This window comes from Acomys minous (genome assembly GCF_964271855.1).
Source record: "Acomys minous genome assembly, chromosome: 14".
NCBI classification, from domain to species: Eukaryota; Metazoa; Chordata; class Mammalia; order Rodentia; family Muridae; genus Acomys; species Acomys minous.
Genome location: NC_140496.1, coordinates 92096884 through 92122731, shown reverse-complemented (window position 1 = coordinate 92122731; position 25848 = coordinate 92096884). Strand labels below are relative to the sequence as shown.

Genomic DNA, 25848 nt, shown 5'->3' with positions numbered 1-25848 from the left:
ACCAGAACATTGTTCTATCTACCCCGAACTGCTCTCACCTCCAGTTCCTTCAAATTATTGTTCCTCTGCCTCTATGAGTGCACCTTTAAAAAAAGCCATTGAGACAGGGTCTTGCTAAGTTTCCTAGGTGGCCTTGAATTCACGGTGCAGCTCTGGCAGCTTTGAGTGTGAGCTCCTCTTGCCCTACCCTTCCAAGCAGCTAGGAATTCAGGCCTGTACCGCCAAGCTCTTAAGATTCTGCATATAAGCAAGGCTATGAAATGCCAGTATTTCTCTCCCAGACCCATTTCACTTAGCTTAATGACCTTCAAGTTCTTCTATACTGTCACATGTGGTATGCTTTTCTTCTTAATAAAGTCTTAGTGCTCTTCATTTTTATATACATTTTACCACTTTTTCCTTTTTTATTTTTGTCTGTCATCTCTTGAAGGCCACTGATGGCTGTTCTCCATCTTGCCTATTTTTAGTGTGGGTGCAATGAATGTGGAAATAAGTATATGTTCCACCAGATACAGATTTAAATTGATCATACGGTAGTCCTATTTTTAAGTTTCTGAGAAACATCCATATGGTCTTCCACAGTGTTTGTACTCATTTATATTTCCACCAACAATTTACCAAGGTTACTTTTCTTCCACATTCTCATCAACACTTTTTATCATTTAAATAAAAGACATTCTAAAATATGATTTAAAATGAGTATGGATTGTTGGCCCTCTTTATTCTCTTTCTGAGAAATGCCTAAGTATTTTGCCCATTTTCTCCCTGTTTTCTTGCTTTCGACTTGTCTGAACTTCTTATGTACTTAGTATCTTAACTTCTTAAATGAATGGCCATCATTTCAAGTTAGAAGCTTTTTTAGTTTCATAAAATTTCACCACTTTGTCTTTTTTTCAGAGGGGGAGGGGTGGGTATTTCTGTTAGCTGTGATTTTATGGTCATATGAAAGAAACCATTGCCCAGACAATTGTTGTGAACTTTAGCATCCTACTTCTTCCTGTAGATTCATAGTTTCATGTCTTTTGAAGATGTGAACAGGATCTTGCTCTTGCTCTGTTCTTTACCATGTACTATTCATTCAAATTCCCTGTGGCCTTTTGGCCTGGTATAGACAAGAGTTTGATTCCTACACTAATGCCACTTAAGTCCCTTTCATGTCAACCACCGGGTATCCTCTTGGTTGGCTGACTCAAACTCCATGTTTTGTTGTTTTTTTAAGCATTTCTTCTGCAGATATCACATGTCCACTTCCCCTTTATTCAGTTCTTCCTGCTAAATGCCACCAAGAGGACATCCTTGACCTCAGAGAAACTTGCAACATCTCAATAACTTACTTTTCCTTACTCTCTTTTGTTATTAAGAACACATTCATTTGTTATTACCAGGTTAATGTTTACCTACTTTATTGTATTTTTCACCCATTTCTAGGCTAATTCTATGTTGTTATTTTCTAACCTACAGCTGTAACTCACAAATGAGAGTAATGGTGACACACATGTGACAGATGATACATTGTCCAAAAGAGTGTGAGTGAATAAATTCACTCAACAATTCCACATTTTCTTAACTATAATTTCATAAAACTGAATTGATGATTTTTGTTTTTAAAATTCTATTATTTTAGGAGCTTATCTTCTACAGAAGGAATAAAAGAATAGCATGAGAGAAATAAATGGACACTAAAAATTGTAGAGATATTCTATTTTCATTTTATTTTTCTGTAGAGGGAGTTAAGCAACAAGCTTCATTAATTCTTCTCTCATAACTCATACCTGCCTTTTTCTAGATTTTAGGATTTCTCTAGACACAAATATGTTTATCTTATAATCATAACCTGCAAAACTACCAGCCATAAACCTAAGGTGAGAGGGAAATCACTAGGGTTCTGTCAGCCAGCAATTGGGAGACAGGAGTGCTTGGGATAATACTGTGTCATATTTTGTGTATGATTCATTTACTAAGAAAAAATAGCCTTGAGATTCAAACTTGATTATTAGAGCCCTGGAATAAATTTAGAAATTGAGCTGTGTAAATCCGTGCACTTTGTTCTTTCTCAAAAGCATTTTGGTCAGTCTATGTTCCCAGTTCCATACTAATTTTGGATATTATCAAAATTTTTAAAAATACTTATGTCGTTATTTAGAAATTCTGCTGGAATAACAATAAACTGCTCATCAATTTGGGAAGAACTCTTCAAAATGCTGTCTTCCAACCCATGACTACGTAATGTCCACTTATTTAAGGCATTGACTTAATAGAATATTGACTGCTTTGGTGGCAAGATACTGCATTTGTATCACTGAACTAATTCCTAAATATTTTGTATTTTTGACACTATTTTAAACAGAATATTTTTAGTTAGTTAGTATTGCTAGTATGTAAAATAAGATTTTTAATATCTTGAATTTTGTGTTCAAATTATTTTATGGTTATTATAATTTTATTGTAAGTTTTATTCTCTATATAAATGACTGTTCAATAATATTACCTTTTCCTTTATTCCTCAATAGTAGTGTTCTTTGTCTATTTATCATTACTTTATCCACCTGATTATCTATTATTTAGAGCCTCTGGCTATAGTGTTTAGAAGAAATGCTAAGAGGGAACATCTTTGCTATGTTTTAGATCTTAAAGAGAAGACAACAAGTCTTTCCATTTTTCCTGAGTTTGGGAAAGTTGATATAATTTATTTTCATAATATATTAAAGACAGGCTCTGTTGGTTTCTTCATGTGAATTTAAACAATTTATCTTTCAAATTCTTTCAGTGTTATTTCTTTTCAGGTTCTATCTTCGTGAATAATTTGCAGTGGCTTGCTTTTTGAGGAAATGTTCTAATTTCCTCAGAGCTGTGTATTTTGCTGACCATTCTCGTTAAGATGATTTAGTAAATGGCTACTCAACCTTATCTTAATACCCACTGGCTCCTGTATATTATGCCTGTGAATAAGCTAGTAAGTTAAAATCATCAGCTAAAAATGCAAGCAAGGTTGCTAAAGTGACATCCTATTTGATGCTGACTAGAGGTAAACACAGGGGGGAGCCTGGGGCTTTTGTAACTGTGGGTTAGCAAACACTCTGAGGTGAGTCCTGCCCCACTGACGATGAGTGCCACAGAGAAGCACCAACCTTCATACTTACTTTTGTTCTGGGAACTTGGTAGCGTTGAAACAGCATTTGAAACCAGAAGACCTGGCACTGTTGCTTTCGTAGTGAGAACTTTTTTCTTTATGGCACCTGAAGTTGTTGTTCCTATTAAGCGGGGGGGGGGGGGGGGGGGGGGGGGGAGAAGAAGAGCATCTATCAGGAATACAGTAGATCACTATCTAGTTTCATTAACATCTATGGCCATATCCACCTACAAGGTCAAAATTCATTACTGAAAATGTTTGGACCAAGATTTAGAGATCTAGCATTCTAATGGTCACCATTAGAAAGCAGAGTGGTGTTAGAGCTCCCTGTGTGTTTGCTACGGCTACTTGCATATGTGATACTATTAATTACATAGCAATCAATGAAAATCATTGTATCATTGTATGTGTGAGAGGCAGTGAGCTCAGCGATTTCCCCAGCCATATCACTTTCACCTGAAGAGTGTCATGTCTGGAATCTCTGCTCATTTTAAAGAAAGCTGTTCATCACTGCAGGAAAGAGGAAGGCATGGGGTGGCAGCAGGTAAAGAAGGCATAATGGTTCTTGTGCTGCCTAGGAGTGGATTTCATGCACATAGAAGGAGGAGGCAGACCAGGAAAACAAGAGAACCCATTATAAATTACATTTAGTCAGTTTTTAAAGGGAAATTAATAGCAAAGGTAAACCAAAAATTTTAAAAAACCCACTGGAATAAGTTAATTTGAAAGAACCTATATTTATATAATTTTTTTTTGAAATGACCAGTGTTCTTCAGTGTTTTCAAAGTTCAGCATAGGAACATAAGGTTAGTAAAGAAATTCATAATTGCCTGTTAATGTACAATGCGTACTACTTAGATATAAAGTTAGGTGTAACTAGGCAGGAAAGCAGTTTAGAAGATCCCTATTACAGAATGGCATGGAGCGGAGCTTTCTGATGACCCTCAGTGAAGTTAAGCCCTGAAATTATGACAATAAGCAAGAATTTGTAAGGCACATTTTAGTGTTAGTAAGGCATTTATGTTAGAGAAACTAAGTTTGGAAGGGCTCTTAAATAGTAGACAAATACATCCTCAGGTTAAAAACACTTCAGAATTTACTATGCAAAGAAACTGAAATAAATTCAGATGCAAACTATGTTGTTAATCATGTGTGAGAAGGAAAATGTAGAAATGAGTTCATACAGACATCATTAAGTATAAAATTGGGGGAAGTACTTGAGAAAGTAGCATTGGGCCTTTTTGCAGAAGAGCAGCCATCAATGTTTTTGATACTTCAGAAATGAGAAAAATGCTCCCCTTCACCACCCCAAGTGTAGAATTAACACTTAAGAATGGAGGATACAAGCAGATCCAGATTTTATTCCCATTCGCATCTCAATATGTTCTTGGGAAATGTCATAAGAGGAGTTCCTCTTTGAAACCTTTGAATACAAACTCCTCAGATGATCTAAAATGGAACATCAAATCTTCCCATAGTGTAAGTGACAGTGCTATCTTGCCTCTGTGTAACAGCCACTTGTATCATTGACTGGATGATCAGTGCTTTGGGATCATTATTACTCCTGGGCTGCCATTGTTACTCCTGGCTGCCTTTGCTAGTGACTAGAGTACCATTAGTAGCACCCGAGGAAACCTCAATCACTTGGTGAGGTCACCACCCCCATCATGTAACTGGACATCAGGTAAGGACCCACACACTGCTGTTGCACCACCACATCTTCCAGAATGCTTAAGAGTATCCCCACCGTGCCATTGTTCAAAGGGACAGTGGGTCTCTGAGTCTTTCATGATACTCAATCTACCTAGGGTCATTAACCACAGACAAAGAACCTTTATGAAGATGACACAAAGTGCCCAGCCAGAAGTGATCAACAGCACTGTATTACAATTTTACACTTTACCCCACATCTTTAGGAAAAAAATGCTCCCTGAGATGGCCAGCCCACAGAAGCTTTAGATATAAACAATCTCCCAGGCATGAAGATCTCATTGTAGGTGCACAGGAATACTAGAAAACAGGGCAATAGGGTGCTCCTAAAAGTGAGTCCAATGACAAATCTCAATGAGATTTAAATGGATAACATGCCTAATGAAGAGCTTTAAAGACTAAAAATGACATGAAAATAGGAGGGGACTTCTTGGCATGACAAGAAAGGATGAACAGAAGTAAGAAAATGACATGATATTAATTTGGGAATGATTATGATCACAACATTTTCTACACATATGAATTGCAAAAAAAAAAAATGTAAAACTGAACGTTAGACTAAAACCCACCGAATTTAAATGAACAAATTGTTTGCTATATGATTTATTTATCAATACAGATTTTATTTAAAAACTTAAATTCGAGCTGGGCGTGGTGACACATGCCTATAATTCCAGCACTTAGGGAGGCAGAAGTAGGCGAATCTCTGAGTTCGAAGCCAGCCTGGTCTACAAAGTGAGTCCAAGAGAGCCAAGCCTACACAGAGAAACCTTGTCTCAAAAAACCAAACAAACCAAAGTAAACCAAGTCAAAACAAACTGAAATCTCAATTTAAAAGAGTAAATATTAAAAAGCTCAGCGAGATTCAGAAGAATTCAGTCAAACCTTTAAGTGACAGTAGAAGATGGACAAATGAGAAATTCATCAGAGATGGAGATTTTTTTTAGAGAACAAAACAAAAATTTTGTAAAAAAATGAATACAGAAAATCAAATAATTTACAGCCCAATAACAGATTAGATCAGGACAAAGGAGCAATCTGTGAAGTTGATACTAGGTTTTTTGAGATGTTCCAGTCAAAAAGAAAAGGGGGTGGGGGAGAAGGAAATGGAAAAGAAGGGAGGAAGAAAGAGTTAAGACAGTAACTTTAAGTAGAAAAACAACCACTCTTTTTAAATACCTACACAACATAGAAGGGAAAAGTTAAGGGCACAGAAAACTTCATTTGCAGAAAAAGCAAGCAAGCAAGCAAACAAACAGACAAAAACAAAACAGAACTCAATTCCAATCTTGGGATAAATGTGAAGTCCGTATACAAGAGACTAGTTAGACACCAGTAGAAATGACCAGAAAATCTTCCCACATTACATATTAAGAGTTTAAGACAATAAAAATGTTCTATACTCTGAAAGAAGTGCTGTAGTCTTCCCATTACACTACCAGCAGGTTGTTCAACAAAAATCCCGAAGGCTAGGAGGGAATGGAAATATATATTCTAAGGCCTGAAGGAATAAACTGCCAACCAACATTATCATAATCCATGAGGTTAAGAAATCAAAAGGAAGTAACTATGTCCATAGGCAAACAAAACCCGAGGGGATTCATGTCCATCAAACCAGCATCACAGAAGATGCTTAATGAAGCCCCACTGCCAAGTGAAAGAAAGAAAGATGATTACCCCCACCAAGGCAAATGAAAGTGTGGATTCCACTGAAAAAGCAGATTCACAAAAGAGATACAGAAAACAATTCAATGCTATTGGTTTCCTAATACCTTAAACCACAGAATGAATAAGATATAAAGAACATTAAAAGCAAAACAGAAGAAAGCAAGCCAAATGACCGGCAAAAGTCTCAATAGTAAATTTGAATGGCATCAGATTAAATAGCTCAAGTAAAACATATACACTGTTAGAATGCATTAAAAATGAAAAAATAGACATTAATAGCCCACCAACTCATTTTACTAACAAAGACCCACATAGACAGAAAGTAAAGGTGGTCATGGAATTAGAAATGTATATTCTAAAAATTCTCTTGCCTTAGGATACTGGCCCCATCAAAGACCTGTTTCTAGTTTCTTGGATTCTAGAAGTGCTGAGTTAAACGCACCAATGTAAAAGTTTGAAGCTAGAATCCATGGAAGATCAAGAACAGGCACTATTTGTCATTTTGGACCTGGTTCACTACTTTACTCAGTATAATTTTTTTCCCATTTCATGCAGTTACCTTTGTTTTCCTTTACACCTGGATAAAATCTCACTGCATACATATATAACAGTTTTACCATCCAGCCCTCAGCTGATGGGCAGCTAGAGTGCTTGAGTAGCAGTGAACATGGAAGAGACGTGTCTCTGTAGTTGGATGTAGTCTTTTGAACATACTCTCAGACCAGTATAGTTGGCTTATATGGTAGTCCTGTTTCTAGCTTTCTGGGAAACCTCCACACTGATTTCCATGATAGCTATATCCATTTATTGATCAGAGAAGGCTCATGGGGTCCTACCTTCCTTTCCTTAATTATTCCCTACAAATAGATTCTGGGGGGGTGAGGGGGGAAGCAATTGTCTTCAGTTGTATATATAATGGTGAGCCTGTCAGGCTCCAGTGGATAGTTCCAAACTGTTTGTCACATGACCCTTGATAAAATCAGTGAGGCAAAACTAAAACAAAATGGCACGAACGTAGGAAAGGACTTACAGGAGGAGGCAGTGGAGAGTAATCAGAAAGTTTTGTACACATGTATTAAATTATCAAAGAAAATTTTTGATTCGTAAAAATAAAATTACCTGAAGATCAAATTGATCAATGAGATCACTTAAAATTATCAAGTTGGTTTCAGCTTAGGGGTACAAGGACTCAGAGGATGTATAGCAGGTTACCAAGAAGAGACTTGATACCCTATGAGCATATACAGGGGGAGGAAATCCCCCTCAATCACAGTCATAGGGGAGGGGAATAAGGGGAAAATGGAAGGGAGGGAAGAATGGGAGGATACAAGGGATGGGATAACCATTGAGATGTAACAAGAATAAATTTATAAAAAAAACAATAATGGAGTATATGCAAAAAAACATAAAGCAAAACAAAACAAAAAAACCCTAATGTAATATAGTCAGTCAACAGAGTGAAGTATAAAAATCATATGATTATCCCAATAGATGGCAATCAATGATATTTTATGATAAAAGTCTTCAACAAATTAGAGATACAGTAATAATAACTCAAGGATATAGGCTATATTTGACAAACCAACAGATAACGTTATATGATAAGATGTACTCAGTCTCATAGTTTTTACTAAATATAGAACTGATCTCTTAGCTACATTATGAAAGGGAAAAAGAAAATTAGAAACTATATACAATTGGAAGTAATGAAGTCAAATAATCATGTTTTCAGTTACATATGTTGATTCAACACATATAAAAGCCTGAAGGGGGCTGTATGGTTTAAGGCATTTGTCCTTGCCGACAGCCTAGGTTGGGTTCCTAGCACCCACATGATGGCTCACAATCATCTGTTTTCCAGTTCTGGTCTATCCAGTGCTCTCTTTTTGACATGAGTTGGCGCCTGGCACACATGTGCAATGCATACATAGATACAAGTGAAATACTCACATAGAAGAAAATGCAAATTTAATTTTTTAAATTCTCAAGATTTTATCCAATAACTATTAGAATTTATGAAGAAAATCAATACTGTAGTATAATAGAATACAAAATCAACATAAATATCAGTAATATGTCTATATACCGATAGTGAATTTATAGAGAAGAAATTATGAAAGAGCAATTACCCTAAACATTGAGATACCTAGGAATATGCCTAACTCATGAACTAAAATACTTTTTAATAAAAGTTGAAAAATACTGCTAAATATTTAAAAATTCACATCACACATACAAAAGTCCTTTAAGTTCATGAATTGGGAAAATTATTATTGCAAAAATATCCATATTACCCAAAGCGAACTACAGTTAATGACTGTTCATCAAAATATCAATGACATTCTTTATAAAAAAAAAAAAAGATCTCAAAAACTCATACAGCAGTGCAAGAGACTGTGACAAGAGAAAGTAAATCATAAGCAGAAGAAACAATTTGGGACATCTCACTACTTGACTTCAAAATATGTTACAGAGCTACAGTGGCCACACAGCAGGCTATTGGTATAAAAACAAACACGCAGACCAACCACAGAACAGAGATCATTAAGAAGACTCCCCATGTCTGCAACCAACTGGTTCTCAACCAAGGTACCAAAAATATCCACTGAATAAAGAACAATTAATGATTCTGGAAAACTAGATACTCTTACTTAAGTGAACTTTACTCTATACTCTGTTCAAAAAGTGACTTAAAATACACCAAACAATTAAAGGTAAGACTTGAAATTCTTAAACTCACTGGAAGAAAACTGGGAATGAATCCCTTCAAAACATTTTTGTCCCTAGGTAATGATCCTCTGGGTTGGTCCCAAAACACAGGAAGAGAAGCAGAAATTGACAAGTATGATCCTATCACTTACCAATTATTTATGTTCAAAGAGATGATGCACAGCCAAGAGATAGGTATACATTTTCTAGTTCAGAACTGAACAGAGTATTTCCTTAACAGGTTTAACATTAACAAATTCTAAAAATGTTTTGTTGATTTTAAAACTTACAGAGAACTTAATCTTCAAACACTTTTAGAAATTATTAATGTTAAACGTGTTAAGGAAATGCTATTGTGAAATTTTACAGCAGTAAGTGCCTATATTGCTTGTAATTTTGATTTTCCAAAGGTATCAAAAATGACCAGAAAATTATTAAGTCAGGAGTGGGAGATTTTCCTCTGTATTTGTGTACTAATTGCAAAATCCAATGTAGCTTCATTAATTCTTCATTTAAAACTACTTTGGTTTAGAACATTTAGATAAACTAAAGAATAAATTACTTTTGTTGAAAAAAAAAAAAAAGAAGCGAACACAGGAGGGAACCAATAGAAGGATCTGGAACGCAACACCGAAGACGTGACTTTGAGAACCACCTGTTTAATGTGGAACTTTATGGGTGAGAGTGACACGAGAGAGAGCCTACACTACCCCGTTCAGGACTGGGGCTCATTTGCCCCGTGCACAGGGGCAGTGGATGCTGGGAAGATAACGGGTTACAAAATGTACATGGTAGATATGGAGTGAACAGAATGAAGGTGTGGAGCAGGGAGCTAGCAAGGGCGTAGCCTTTCTGGCGCTGCAGATATGCTCCAGTTTGGGCTTGAGGAAAGAGAGATGCACATGTGGACGATGGACGATTATGAACATATGAGCTCTGTGACATTAATACCCTGATGGGATCTTTTGGTTTGTACACATTATGTTTCAGGCCTCAGCTAATGAGTACCGCTGCTCCAGAGTAAAAGGAAATCCATCTTGAGGCAGGCTTTGAAACTTGCACATTGGATTAATTCAGCTTTTCTACTTTCCTCAGAGTACAGAGTATACGTCCTTGGACTGGATGTAACTTGTGCTGTAACTTCAGAGGACACTATACACATTAAGCTCAATAAGCAAAATTTAATATTTTAATTAAATTCAGAGGTTCTTATATACATTAAGTTCAATAAGCAGAATTTAATATTTTAATTAAATACAGAAGATGCTATATACATTAAATTAAATAAGCAAAATTTAATATTTTAATTAAATTCCTTTAAAATTTTAAATCATAAAAAATGGACCATGCTCTTTTGATATGTATCTATATCGTGCAGTTGAGATCAAGGTAAACTTATTTCCTCAAATACGTTCATTTATTTTTTTTATTAGAAAGCTTTCAAAAGACTTCTTATTTTTTTAATGACAATGTATTTTTATCTTTGTTCATTATATTGTGCATCAAGATAGACGACCGGAAAAGTTTAATCTTACCTCACAAAGCTTTTGTTTAATTCTCCTTCTCACGTACTATTTGTAGCCTCTGGTAAGTACCTTGTAATCTCAGCTCCTATGATCATTATTTTAGATTCTGCATGTAAGTTAGTTTGGTGCTAATTGTCTTTCTATACCTGGCTGATTAAGCTTAGCACAGCGTCCATCTCCATTTTGTCAGAATTTCATTATTCTTATGGTTGAATATTATTTCACTGTGTGTCTGATCACAGTTTGAGAAACCCATTATTAGTTGCTGGTATTTGTGTGTGTTCTGTTTCTAAAAGGTGACGGTTCTAAATATTAAGACTTAAAAGACAATTGTAAAAGAAATAGAATATAATGAAAACATACATATCACATTCATGGATCAGAAGAATTAGTTATGCTCTAAAAAAATCTCTGTAATTCCCAGAGCAATGTGCAAATATGAAGCAAAAATCCCAATGACATTCTTCATACAAACAGAAGAATAAAAATCCTAAAATATATGTGGGGTCACAAAAGAGTCCAATAAACCAAGGCAATTTTGAGAAAGAGTGAAAAGGAAACCATCATACTTCCTGAATTTAGACCACATTACAAAGCAATAGTAACCACAATTGCATGGGACTGGTACAAATCACCCACCTAACAGTGAACAAACAAACAGAGAACCAGGAAATAAGATTGAATATGCACAGTCAAGTAAGACAACTAGAGGTCATAGTGGAGAAAGAATAATATCTTTAATAAATGTTGCTGAGATATTAGGTTATCATAATCAAAGAATGAAACTGGACCTTTATTTGGTGCTACAACCAACCAACCAAACAAACAAAAAAACCTCAGAATAGATAAAAGCACTAAATGCATTAGGAAGTCATAAAAATTCTACAAGAGAATATTCCAGAGACTTTGTAAAACAGACCTTGCTGTAGAGCACAAAGCAAATATCAACAAATACAAGGAAGTTGAATTTGTTTCTTATGTTTTACCCAAACACGGCAGATAAAACTAGAAATTATTATCAGATGAACTACAGAAAATAAAATGTAAATATTGTACAACACCCTACTGAGTGATAGAGGGCCATCAAGGAAACTAGGAGCAAAATTTTAAATTCCTAGAATTGAATGAAAATGAAAACACAACTTACCAGAATCCATGGGACACAATGATAGCAGCACAAGAAGGAAGCTTACAGATACAAGTGCTTACACTTAAAAAATTAGAGAGAATACAACTTTAAAAAATGATATATTTGGGGCTGGAGAGATGGCTCAGCAGTTACGAGTACTGTCTGGTCTCCCAGAGTTCCTGAGTTCAATTCCCATTACCCACAAGGTGGCTCCCAACCATCTGTAATGTGATCTAATGCCCTCTTCTGGCCTGCAGGTGAACATGCATGCAGAGAACTGTATACATAATAAATAAAGAAATCTTTTTTAAAAATCTGAAGGTCATAGGAAAATAAGAAGCCAAATGCCAAACAAATAGAAATTAGAAAGGTCAGGAAAAATGGATGAGACAGAAATGAAAAAAACAAGAAAAAAACAAATTCAATGAGATAGTTGATACTTTGAAAAGACAAGTAAAATCACAAAAGCTTAGCCGAACCAACCATATGAAATGAAGGCTAAAACTGATATATTAGAAATGAAAACATGTTGTTTCCATAGCTTCTTTCTCAGCCCATTTAACATTTGTAGAAGAATGCAAATAGATCCATATTTATCACCCTGCACAAAACTCAAGTCCAGGTGGATCAAAGACCTCCACATAAAACCAGATACACTAGATCTACTAGAAGAGAAATTGGGGGAAGAGCCTTGAGTTCATTGTCACAGGAGACATCCAACAGCTCAGGCTGAAAGATCAACAATTAAGAAATGGGACCTCACAAAACTGAAAAGCTTCGGTCATTGTCAATAGGACAAAATGGCAGCCTACAGATTGGGAAAAGATCTTCATCAACCCTACATTCAACAGAGGGCTAATATCCAAAATATATATTAAAAAAACTCAAGGAATTAAACTCCACCAAACCAAATAATCTAACGTAAAGATGGAGTATAGAACTAAACCAAGAATTGTCAACAGAGGAATCTTTAATGGTTAAGAAAAACCTAAAGAAATGCTCAACAGTCCTAGTCATCAGAGACATGCGAATCAAAATGACTCTGAGATTCCCTTACACCATCAGAATGGCTAAGATAAAAAACTCAAATGACAACACGTGCTGGCAAGAATGTAGAGAAAGGAGCACACTCCTGCATTGCTAGCGGGAGTGCAAACTTGTACGACTACTATGGAAATCAATCTGGCATTTTCTCAGAAAATTGGTAAATTATCCTGAGTGAGGTAACCCAGACTCAGAAAGACACACTTGGTATGCACTCACTTATAAGTGGTTATCAGTTATATAGTACAGAATAATCATACTATAGTTCACAGATCCAAAGATGCTAAGTAAGAAGGAGGACCCAAGTAAGGATGCTTGAATCTCACTCAGAAGTGGAAATAGAATAGACATTGAAGTGTGGGACCTGGATAGCTTAGGGTGTGGGGAGGGAAGTGAGAGTGGGGATCAGATGTGGGGAGAGCAGGCATGAGAGGTAAGAGGAGTGGAGAAGGGAAAGCTATGGAGGGCATTTCTGAGACAAGCTGGAGGCCTGCAACACAACAGACCGCTGAGAGAATATGGAGGTGACTCTAGCTGACACTCCTAGCAGTGGGAGACTAAAGTGGGCACCTCATAGCCCAGCAGGATTTCCTGTGTAAGGAGGGGGATACCAACCCACCCACAAGACCTTCAACCCCAAATTTATCCTACCCACAAGAAATGTAGGGATACAGTGGAGCGGAAATTGAGGGAATGGTCAACCAATGACTGACCCATCTCATAGGAGAGAGCCAACCCCTGACACTATTAATGATACTCTGCTATGCTTGCAGACAGGAGCCTGGCATAACTGCCCTCTGAGAGGCTCCACCCAGAAGCTGATGAAAACAGATGCTGAGACACACAGCCAAACATTAGGCAGAGCTTGGGGAGTCTTGTAGAAGAGTTGGAGGAAGACTAGAAGGACCTCCACAAGAAGACCAACAGAATCAACTAATCTAGGCCCATGGGGAGTCACAGAGACTGAAGCACCAACTAAAGAACAACATGGACTGAACTTAGGTCCCCTACACACATGTAACTGATGGGCAACTTGGTTTTCATCATATGGGATCTGTAGCAAGTAGAACAGGCACTGTCTTTGACATGGACTGCACTGCCAGCTTTCAGATCACTTGCCCTTAGCTCAGCTGCCTTGTCTGGGCTCAGTGGAAGACGATACACTTAGTCCTGATGCAACTGGATTTGCCAAAGGGTGTAGATAAGGGGGTGCAGGCTTCTTTTTTTTCTGAACTGGAGGGGAGTGGGGAAGGGGGAAGAGGCTAGGACTGGGGGCAGAGGAGGAAAGGAGTGCATTTGAGATGTAAAGTGAATAGATAAATAAAGTTTTTAAATAAATAAAAAAAGAGACATTATGACAGAATCAATGGAATTCAGAAGATCTTTAGGACATACTTAGAATCCTATATTCAAACAAACTCAAAAATGTATATGAAAGGGACACATGTGATCTAACAAAATGTAACCAAGAAGATACTAGCAATTTAGGCTAGTATGTAACAGTAAGACTGAACCGCTAGTAAGACAGTGTTTCAACAACAACAACAACAAAAGCCCAGAACTGGATACACTCACTGCCAGATTCTAGCAAATTGTTAAAGCAGAGCTAATACTATGTTGCTCAAACTGTTTTTTAAGATGAAAAGAGAAGGAAGCTACCTGACTGATAACAGGGACAGGTTTAATTAATGTCTGGCATCATTCAGTGTCTTCAGGGATAATATTTGTTAAAGAGCTTATGGTAAATTTGAGGGTGTCTGACTGTCTATACTCAATGACCTAGGGAGGTATTTCTGAGACTAAGCAGAGACTGAGCACTTTATGAAGCCAGTCATACCCTGATAGCAATGCTGGATAAAAGCACAACCAGAGAGTCACAGGAAAGCCTCACTGATGATCATGCATGTAAATATTCCAAATGAGTCATTGGCAAAACAGATTTCTGAAGTGCATATTTTCTTTTCATTTCTTTGCTTTCTTTCTTTCTTTCTTTCTTTCTTTCTGTTTTTTGTTTTTTGTTTTTCAAGGCAGGGTTTCTCTGTGTAGCCTTGGCTGTCTTGGACTCACTTTGTAGACCAGGCTGACCTCGAACTCACAGCAATCCACCTGCCTCTGCCTCCTGAGTTCTGGGATTAAAGGCGTGCACTACCATGCCCTGTGTAGTGTGTCTTTTCTTAAAGGTTGTGCAGTAAAATTAAGATGTTCACAGACTCCTTGTTAAGACTGCCATTATTTTAAAGTGCACTATTGTGTTTAGAAACTCCTAGGAGAACAGCCGCTTTTAAAACAGTAATAGCTGGCAGATATTCACATTCTAGGACAACTGGAAGTCAGTATTTTATAGGAATTCTGTCTCTGCAACAAGATAGTAGTCAGGGTCAGATTTAACTAATGCCTGGATTCCCCCAGTGCCTTCTGGGATAGAACTTATGGTAAGAAATATCTTAGGGAGACATTTCTAAGCATCGGCAGAGGCTGAAGCAGCAGAAGGTTATTGAAGAATTTTTCAGCCTCTTTCTTTGGGTAAAAAAGTAGTGTACTTTGACAATTATTTCTAGGCTGTAGTAAAAGAGAAGAAAGTATATGTGAAGGAATATAAGTCAAACTATGACTCAATCCTGTCCAGGTACATTTCTAGGAAGAAAGGCTCAAGACACTTAAACCAAGCCACAGGGGTCCCAAGGATGCTGAAGAGAAAAAAGTAGCAGCTGAAGGTGAGCAGTATTCTACCATTAAAGAATACTTCTTTTAGTGTGTGTGTGAGTGTGTGTATGTGAGGAAGATGCGGCAGTGGAGAGCTGCCCTTCATGAGTGCTGGGAACTAAACCTGGGTCCTCTGCAAGGGCAGTACATACATAGTCTTAATCATTAAGCAATCTCTCCAGACCTAGGATTTGAACTTGTAACAAAAGAAAAACGGGAAAGGATTTTATGTGTTGTTGCACAAAATAGGTCCTTTTGAGTTGCACACACAGCAATGTCCTCACTTTTGCAGAGTGTAAAAGGACCCAAGATGAGCTGTGGTTGGGGACTGGAACAAATTGTTCCATAGACCTTAGCTGAGTAACTGAATCACCAGATATTTTTATTTTCTAATGTCACTTATGAAGATAGAATATTAAAGGAATTTGGGTTTGATCTAGGCCAGGAATAATCTATCACTTTAAGTAAAGGGACATTCCAGTTCTATTTGAAGTGGTCTTGTGTATAATACAGTTTTCAGACAGCAAATAAGTTGTGGTAGTTTGGTATCATCAAAGGGATTCAGAATCTGGAATTTAAAAATTCATTCTTCCAGGCTGCAAAGATAGCTCGGCAGTTAAGAGCACTGGCTGCTCTTACATGGGGCCCAGGTTCAATTCCCAGGATGCACACAGGGGCTCACAATCATTTGTAACACCTGGTCAGGGCTTCAGTCACTCTCTTCTGGCTTCAGTGGAACCTGGCCCATACACAGCACCCAGACATATATGCGAGCAAAATATTGATACACATAAAATACAATAACTAAATATAAAAATAATTAGTAAAATCCCCTGTTCTTCCTTGAAAATGCCAGTATCATGCTGATTTTTGAACATTCTCTCCCTATGGCTTTTTCCATGATGATTTTGTGCAGCAAATATTAGTAGTTTTTTTTTTCTTTCTTCTGTACTTATCATTTCTCTGGGAGCTCTTGCATAACTCAGAGTCATTAGCAACACTTGCTTATGGGGTAACCTTGAAACTGTTGTTGCATTTGAGCTGCCCTACTGCAGATTCAAGTTTATAGAAATTGAACACCAACTGGCGATGGACAAAATAGTTTTCTTTTGTGTTTTACTGTGAATAGAAGTTTTTAAAGGTATTGCTGTTGGTTTCAAGGTGTACATAAAGCTCTGCTGTAGACTCAGCACAGAAGCCCCAAGGCTTGTGTTTGGTGGCGAAAGGGAAAAACCGTGTCTAAGTCCACATTCTTCTTACATGCTTATCACTTCACTTTACATGTGGCAAGTCAACTTCTACTTGTCTGAAATGTTGGCATTTGGGTGTTCTTCCTAAGATTTTTGAGTAGAATATTTCCTTCTTATGAAAAAGAAGATAGACAATGGTAGCCTAATTTAATAGTGAGTTTTCCAATAACTTGCCTTTGTGGTATAAAAAAATCACAAAAATCTATAAAAAAAAAAAAAGAGAAGGGAACACATCTCACCTCAATCTACTGAAACTGACTTTACTGTGATATTAAAAGAAGACAAAGGTCACAGGAAAACTATAAGTTTATACAATATCTCATATGAAAATTATTAACAAAATAATATAAATGAATCTGGCCATGAAAAGTATTCCACAGCATGACCAAGGGGGAATTTTTGCAAACTGAGCAAGGTTAATTCAACATGCAGCAGTCAAAGTTACATGCCATGTTTATAAAATAAACAATGATAACATGACCCTCTCAATATATTAAGAAAACACAGTTTTGAAAGCTCAAAATTCTGGCACGATAAAAGGTTCTTAAAATTTAGAAATAAGGGTTTAATATCACACTAAATGGTGAGACCCTGATACCACTTTCTTGTAGTTAGGAAGAGAGCAATGGTGTCATTTCTCACTACTGTTCAGCATTATTCCAGCAGGTCAAAGGATGATGACAAACAATAAACCTAAGTAGATCAAAGGCATTGACTTCAGAAATGAAGACCTAAGCCTTTCTCCATATTAAGATGGCATTGTGTTGTCTATAGAAAATCCCATGGGTTACACACACGCGCGCGCACACACACACACACACACACACACACACACACACACACACACACACTTCAGTAACAACAAAAATGAATCAGTACTCACCTTCATATTTTGCTGCTGTCACTGAAGTATGGGTTGACAGCAAAGGAATTTTGGATCCTTCACTGTTAATTGTTCCTAGTTTGATAAGATATATGACATTATTATCAACCACAATCTTATCTCATCTGCCAAGGAATGAATAAAAGTCAGACCTAGAATGGTCTGCAATCAATCTACAGATTAGTATGTAACCCTTGTCCTTAACTGTTCTCCAGCTCATTTTTCTAAAGAGGAATGCAAGTATTGAATTTTTGATTGAGTGATATAAATACGTCTTCACATGTATACACACACACACACACACACACACACACACACTTTTAGTATGAATGATCCAAACAGCAAGTTTCTATTCCAATTTATTAAACATGCAAAAAAGTATTGAAAAACTAAATTTTAGAGATTTAAAAATGTTTTATTTTCCCTGTTTGGGGGGGGGATATTCCAGTCAAATAAGTCATGAACTGTAATTTTTATTTCAGAATTATATTTCACTTCCTTAACTTAGTCATTCATGGTAATGAAAATTCTATATAAGTTAAATATAGAAAAACTTGAAAACTTCTGTAATTAATCTGCTTATTCATTAGATGGCCTTTGAATTCCTGTTATATAAGTGTCAGTGAACCAAATAGTTCTTTCTTCAAGTATGGCATGCATACATGAAGCATCATTGTAATGCATTTCACAGTAAACATGGGACCTTAGTCCTGAGTACTAAAGGGCACTGGGAAGTATGCTGAGAAAGAAGCAAATGTTACTGAAGAGTAACTGCCAAAATCATGAGCTGAATCGACTGCATAAGTCGATACCTCTGCCCTTTGCTGATCTTCATGCCCTTGGCACTTTTTTTATTTAAAAGAGTATTTATTAAAGGCCAGGAAGTATTATTGAACTTACTCGGAATGAAAGGTTACTAGCAGTCAGAAATTGACTACAAAATCTTGGAGGAAAGCCTGAACTCCTCACAGAGTATTTGTGTGCATGTCTGTGTGTATGTGTGTGTGTGTGTGTGTGTGTGTGTGTGTGTGTGTGTGTATGTGTTTGTGGTAAGAACAGTAACACTTTGGTTTGTTACTAACTTATTAGTAGCCACTTTCAAATATGTGGATTACTCTACATATGATATGGTGAATTTCTATGTACTGAATTCATTAAAGCTCTGAAGAATAAACGTACATCATCATTATTATGAGGAGCTAATGATCACTAATGGAAACTGCAATTTGTGTTAACTTCATGTTCACAAACAAGTGCTTTAAAAAACTGTTCATAGATACAGACTGAAGTTGGCATAAACATAACTGAACACTACAGATTATTTATATATATATATATATATATATATATATATATATATATATATATATATATGAAGGGTAATGTATCACAACTCTACTATTGTTTAGTGAACTCATATCTACAACATTTTGCACAGATTGCTCATTTTCAGCTCACATTTACAGATAGAAATATAACAGAGGAAATGAGAGATAGTGGGGAGAAAGGTGAGGTACACACTCCTATAGTAGTTCCACCCAAGTGTACAAAGAAGCTTGTGAGACGACCTTTAAAAATATGTTCTTTATACATTTTATTTATATATTCATTTTCTGTACACAAGACATGTAACTTAACATTACCATAGCAGAGCTTCATCTGAAACGGCTGGCCAGAAATATCTCTGGCTATACTTGAAATGTAATGCCTATTTTGTACTTGAGATTTTTAATATTAGTTCTGAAAACTTTTTATTCTTTCAGTTAATTTATCTCATTAATACCCACTTCACTATCAACTATCAGAAACGAAGTGCAGAGTCAGAGAGGCAGCTCAGTGGGCAAGGGCACCAACTGCCACACCTGCTGCCTTGAGTTCAGTCCCCAAAATCCACACAGGGGAAGGAGTACACGCGTGTGTGCATGCATGTGTGTGTGTGTGTGTGTGTGTGTGTGTGTGTGTGTTTCTACACAAAATGAATACATATAGTCATAAAAGTTTTAAAATAAAAAGAGGAAGTGCATCTATATCGTTGAACATCTATTTTTACCACCTTTCTTAATAGAAAGATTAAAAAAGCTGTCTTTGGTACACATCTAACATTATCCCGTGGTGACATGATAGGAGAAAATCCACATTCAAATGGACTTACTTCTTTAATGTCAAAATCCTTTAATTGAGTAGTCTGATCATAGGTTTTGTGTATAACTGAGAACCCATGCAGGGCTTTTGTTTGAATTTTTCACCAATTACATCATGTTGATAATACTGTATCTGAACGCCGAAGTAAAAGACATTGGCTACCAAATGTTTCTGAAGCAAGTTGAGTAGCAGTCAAAGTTCAGAACACAATTTCAGATTCAGTTTTGCGTGCTGGAAGTTCATTTTCTGATGGTGATACGCTTTGCCTGCCTTTTAACTCTCCCTGTGTGATCTTTGCACAAAACACACAGGTTATTTGATGGGCATTAGGGAAGAGGTCAAATCCTGTCTGTAATTGGGCAAGTCTCTGAAAACAAGGCCTGCTTCAGGCCAGGCTGTCAATCATTTCTGCCACTGTGGCTATGCTGCTATGAGGAGACTTCTCTTCTCAGTTACACACAGTTAATTATTTATTTATTTAACTTTTCTGTGGTGGAATTAATGCCACTTGCAAGAAGGGTAGTTATAAGCTCCATGGAACCAAGTATCTTTTGACTTTTTGTCTTTTTAAGCAGAGAATGTGATTAGAAAAGCTGAGGAGAGACTTGATACCCTATGAACAAATACAGGGGGAAGAGGTCCCCTTCAGTCACAGACATAGGAGAGGGGAATAGAGGGGGAAGTGGGAGGAAAGGAGGAATGGGAGGTTACAAGGGATGGGCTAACAACTGAGATGTAATATGAATAAATTAATAAAAAAATTAAAAAAATAAAAACTAAAAACTAACTAACTAAATAAATAAATGTAGTAATCCACATAAATGTAATATTTACTTACATACAATCTAAATAAATATAATAAAAATGAAACTAGAAGAAAAAAAAGAAAAGTTGAAAATGAGAAGAAACAGGTTTCTATATTTTTTGTTTTGTTTGTAAAAACCCTTACACTGTGTTGGCCTTAAGAAAGAAAGAATAAGGAACGGTGTGTGTGTGTGTGTGTGTGTGTGTGTGTGTGTGTGTGTGTGTGTGTGTAATTAGTCTAATTATGTCTTGGTTATTTAGGGGGTGGGTCAGGATATAAACCTGCCTGACATTTAAGCTGTCCACATGCCTGACTTTGAGAAGCCAAATACACTGACACCCTACTTAGAACTCAGAGATTTAAGGCAGATTTCCCCCTCCTGATCATTACTGTGTTTAACTGTGTTGCCTTTAGGAGCATGGGATCAACCAGTGCACATATTACAACTTACCTTAATGTTGAATGGAGTTAAACAGGCAAGGCTGATGCATTTCATGTCTTCCTTCTTGGTGGCTCTTCCTCAGTCGACTAGCAGTTCTGCCTGCCCTCCTATAGCTTTCTGGTCATTCTCTTATGTCTGTTTCCTCCTTACTAGACCATTTGTCACATTGCAGGTGAGCTTGCCTTTCCCACTTTGTTTCCTCTCTACCACACATTGTCAGTTGGTCTTACTGGAGGACCCAGAATGGACTTACTTACATCATACCTCCCTCACGGCCCCTAGATTACATCACTTAAAAATTCTCTAAATTGATACTAAGTGGTGCTAAGTTTATAATAATTTGGAAGGTTTGTTTGATAATGACATTGTGGCTTTGCAAATAAACTGTTCCCAAACCTGAGACACATTTTTAGTATGGCTTCCATAACACGTAAGTGGTTAAATAAATAAATTGAAATAAGAAGAAAGAGGATGTAAAAAATAAAGTTGAAAAAATGGATAAAACCTGTAAAAACTGATTTATGAAGGTAGATATAGGGAGAATAATTAAAATATTTCTCGCTTTAAACTGTGCCTTAATATTTTGTAAGGTACAAAAAGTATGTGATTTATTACAATTTTACATGTGGATGTAAGCAATTTATAATCACTAGGAGAACCTTTGAGAACACACACTACAGTGTAATTTTTATTAAGTGGGTAATATAAATCACCAGCAATGTTTACTAAAAGGGATTTTAAAGAATGTATGTATGTACTTGTGTGTGTGCTACGTCATGTTCAGAGGTGCCGTACCCTTGCCTCAGACAAGGGTGCTTCATGCCCAACTAAAGGGCACACCCATCGCAAAAAGGATAAAGACATCTGCCTTCTCAGCCACAACATGAATAGGGCTGAAATAACATCTGAACTCAGCAAAAATAAAGTGCATTTCTGGCATCAAATATTACAATTCCCACAAATTCTTTCAGTGGGCCTTTGCTGCTATGGCTCGTGTAACCCTGTTCCAGGCTTTGTGTTCTTGTTAGGATAGCACTTTTGACTGTAAAGTCTTAGAGACCAGAGGATGAATGTAACATCAACAGCTATATTTTCCATCCTGGCTCTTATGCAAGCAAGTGAACTTACTTGAATCACTGATTGCAAACATAATGCACTCTTGCCAACTTACAGCCATTTTCATATCGAAGACTCCATTTAAGAAAATAACTATAGCCAGGCATGGTGGCACATTCCTTTAATCCCAGCACTTGGAGGCAGAGGCAGGTGGATCTTTGTGAGTTCAAAGCCAGCCTGGTCTACAAAGGGAGTCCAGGACAAGTACTGGGAGTTAAGACGTGCGCTACCACACCAGGCTGTGGCTTCTTAACTATTCCCTTTGGAGTTCTTCTTTGGTGGAAATAAGATTCTGCAGTTTCCTGGCACTAAAATCTCCCTGTTGCCCTTGCTGTGGGTACTTTCTCCTGATTTGGTCAAGGAGTTCATGAGTATTGATTTGTTTTTAATTGTAGAATCATGGTAGAAGTAGATTCTGCTCAAGATATCTTCGTCTATTAAGTCACCACTATATTCAGCCCAGAGTTGGTTTTTGAAATTTTTTTGATAATTCCTTCTTATTTGTTATGTGCATTGGTGTTTTGTTTGCATATATGTCTGTGTGAAGGTGTCAGATTCCCTGGGACTAGAGTTACAGACAGTTGTGGGTGCTGGGAATTGAACCCAGGTCCTCTGGAAGAACAGCCAGTGCTCTTAACCGCTGAGCCATCTCTCCAGCCCCTAAATCCATATTGTTGATGTACAGGTGTGTGAGCCTGATGTTAGAATAAAAATTAAGGAAGGTATACAGAGTTTAGAAATACAGTGGTAGGATTTCATCCATCCATCCATTATATATGTTCAACTTTCTGTTAATTAGTTAAAAACTAACAAGTTTATTCTTTTTCCTTTCAAATACTGAACTTAAATAAGATGCCTTATTTATTTTTCTCTGTTGTGAGACAAACAATGTAGCAAGCATTGGTTTGAAAAATCTTTGAGTATTTGAGTGATTATAATAGCTTGTCTTTTCCCTTTTTTATTTCTGTTTGAGACAGGGTCTCTTTAGACAGCCCTGGATTTTGATATGCAGAATAGGCTAACCTAAAACTCACTGAAATCTACATGTCTCTGCCCCTAAGTGGTGGGATTAAATGTGTGTGCCACCAGTCCCAGGGGCATTTCAAAATTTTAAAGATGGTTAAGTAGTCTCTTTTAATAATTTTCTTACTATAGTTGCTGTTCCATCCAATAATAATCGTGATAAGACTGCCACAGAAATCTACAAATTAAGTCTATTATTAGCACATAATGACCAACAAAATAAGTCTGTTTGTACAGTTTCCAATTATTGGCTGTGCTACGTGAGCAGAGAACTGGGATATTTACAAAGATATTTTTATGACTTAGGTATGATAATTGTTTTTTTTTCCTCTAAAAATATACTTTGTTTATGTAACAGTCACAATAGGACCTTTCCCAAACAGGAAATGATCTAAAAGAACATTATTAAGGAAATTCAGCAAGGCCTCCAGATTCTATATTCAGCTCCAAATTATAAAGGAAATTATAAATAGTGAAGTATTACTGATTTTTATAAGAATTATTTCCCGATAGTACATTATATAGGATCTAATTGCAAATTTTACCTTTAAAAGGGAAACTATATTTTACGTAGAAAGGTCTTACCTTTAGGAGGTGTTCCAGGTGTTGGTTTGGTAGCAAGATTTGTTACTGGCGAAGTGTCCGGTGTTGTGACAGATGATTTTATTATAGAAGTTTCTGGCAGTGGTGAAGTAGATTTATTTTCAACATCTGAAAAAAAAGTTTAAGTAATGTCATTATTATTTATTTTTTCAATCAACAGACTAATAGACTTAAATATAGTAAGCTATATTTAAAATTGTGTGCTTGTTTAATCTATCATCTGTCTGTTATCTATTTATCGTCTATCTATCTATCTATAATCATTTATCTATCTATCATCTATCTGTCTATCTAATCTATCTATCTGTCTATCATCTATTTATGTATCTATCATATGTATATGTGATGCATATTGTGATATGATATATGAGTATTTTTTAAACCCATTTAGTAGAGCATGGATTTGGGACCAATTTCCAAGTTGTAATCAGCTGATCTTAGCTCCCAGGTCCACCTGCTTCTCTCAGTGGTGTGGATTCTCCTAGATGAGCGGCAGAGTATTTTTATAGATATGTAACAGCTGAGAAGACTAATGAGGAATATATAATTTTGTATTTGAAATTTAACACCATTTTTATTATAACTGACCCAACGAGAGAAAATAATTAAATGTGTGGTCTCTGGGCAGTGGATGTTTAGCTATATATTTTCATAACACACTAAAGTCATTGATTACTAAATGGCAATATTTGTATATATGTCCTTGATAACCCTTTTCTTTTTCTCTTTATATATATATATATAATATTTTAGCTCTGTATACATAAAGTATAAGTTAATATAATTTATAACTTATTGTTTTTCATTTATATAAAATATATTTGTAACAAATAACTTATACTTTATTTATTATATATGCAAATATTTATTGTCGTTCTGCATCCGTCAAGACCCTGGGCTTTGTTGGGTACTGTACCAGGAAGCTCAGGCCCTACTGAGTACCAAACTGGAAGTGCATGCTCCTCTGCCTCAAGGTCAGGGTTACATCAATTTCCAGGCAGGAAATGATGGGTCACAGTCAAAGGTTCCACATCTCCCAGGAACGCTGGCCTCTAGGCCGAGAAGGGTAGAACACAGAACCGAGATCTCCGGTTCAGCCAGAGATATGAGAGAAAAACTTTCTCCACAATAGCTGTACCCACCAGGACAGGTGGAGAGCTTAGGGCTCAAAAACCCAAGCCAGCAAGAACAGCCAGCTGCTCGCCTCCACGGACCGGCTCTGTGGTGGGAGGAAGAGCACAAGAAAGATGGCAGCAGGGATCTATGCTGACACCAGTGAATGGCAGACGCCAGAGGCCAGTAATGCATGGATGCTTGAATGTCAGTCAAGCCTGGGGGTCCACCAGTGAATTATTTTGGGGGGGTCGGGGGGAAGGGAGCCCTTCTTTCCCCAGAGTAAATGATCATGGTGGAGGAATGGAGTGAGTGAGAGTTTATTTTGTGAACCAGGGGACATTATAAACCTTGGGCGGTGGGAGAGGTTTTGCTTGGGCTGGGAGTGCCAGGGATACTTCATCAACGTGCAGCAGCACCAGCCTATCATTCGAAAGGGAACCCAGCACTGCACTATCCTGTGGGTAGTAGGGAGTGGGGGAAGAACTCCAGGTATGGGAAAAGGTCATTGGCTGAAAGCTAAGGCACCAAGACATCTCATTAGCATAGGCAGGGTATTTCCAGGAATCCCCAGGTGCACAGTGAATGGGTTTCTTATCAGAAAGGGTTGGGCCTGTAATCTCCTTGAGGGCTACATGACACTCCTCAGAGGATCTGGGGTTTCGAGGAGAGCACCCAGCTGAGGAAGGGAGTCCACCGTGGAGCCCAGGGGCTTTTCAGTAATGCTAGACTTCAACCTTGGCAGCGGGGTCCAACAATTTATTGTATATTTTACACACATATGGTCCATATTTGTTACAGTTTCTGCTTTATGTTTTATCTTTTTAAACATACACTTTGTCATGTATGTAT

At 36.9% G+C, this 25848-nt stretch overlaps 1 protein-coding gene across 6 annotated transcripts in view; it reads right to left on the bottom strand.

The window, feature by feature from the left end:
- The window catches only part of EMCN (endomucin), an 86981-nt gene that overhangs the window by 31216 nt on the left and 29917 nt on the right, over positions 1 to 25848 (bottom strand). For 2 of the 6 annotated variants that reach the window (XM_084756252.1, XM_084756251.1), the window contains exons 2-4: positions 23866 to 23991; positions 17753 to 17827; positions 3141 to 3251 (exon numbers count right to left, since the gene is read on the bottom strand). In XM_084756252.1, the coding sequence (XP_084612378.1) occupies positions 3141 to 3251; positions 17753 to 17827; positions 23866 to 23991 (312 nt within the window). The remainder of the gene's footprint in view (positions 1 to 3140; positions 3252 to 17752; positions 17828 to 23865; positions 23992 to 25848) is intronic. The other 4 variants (XM_084756255.1, XM_084756253.1, XM_084756254.1 and 1 more) reach the window with 3 other exon arrangements.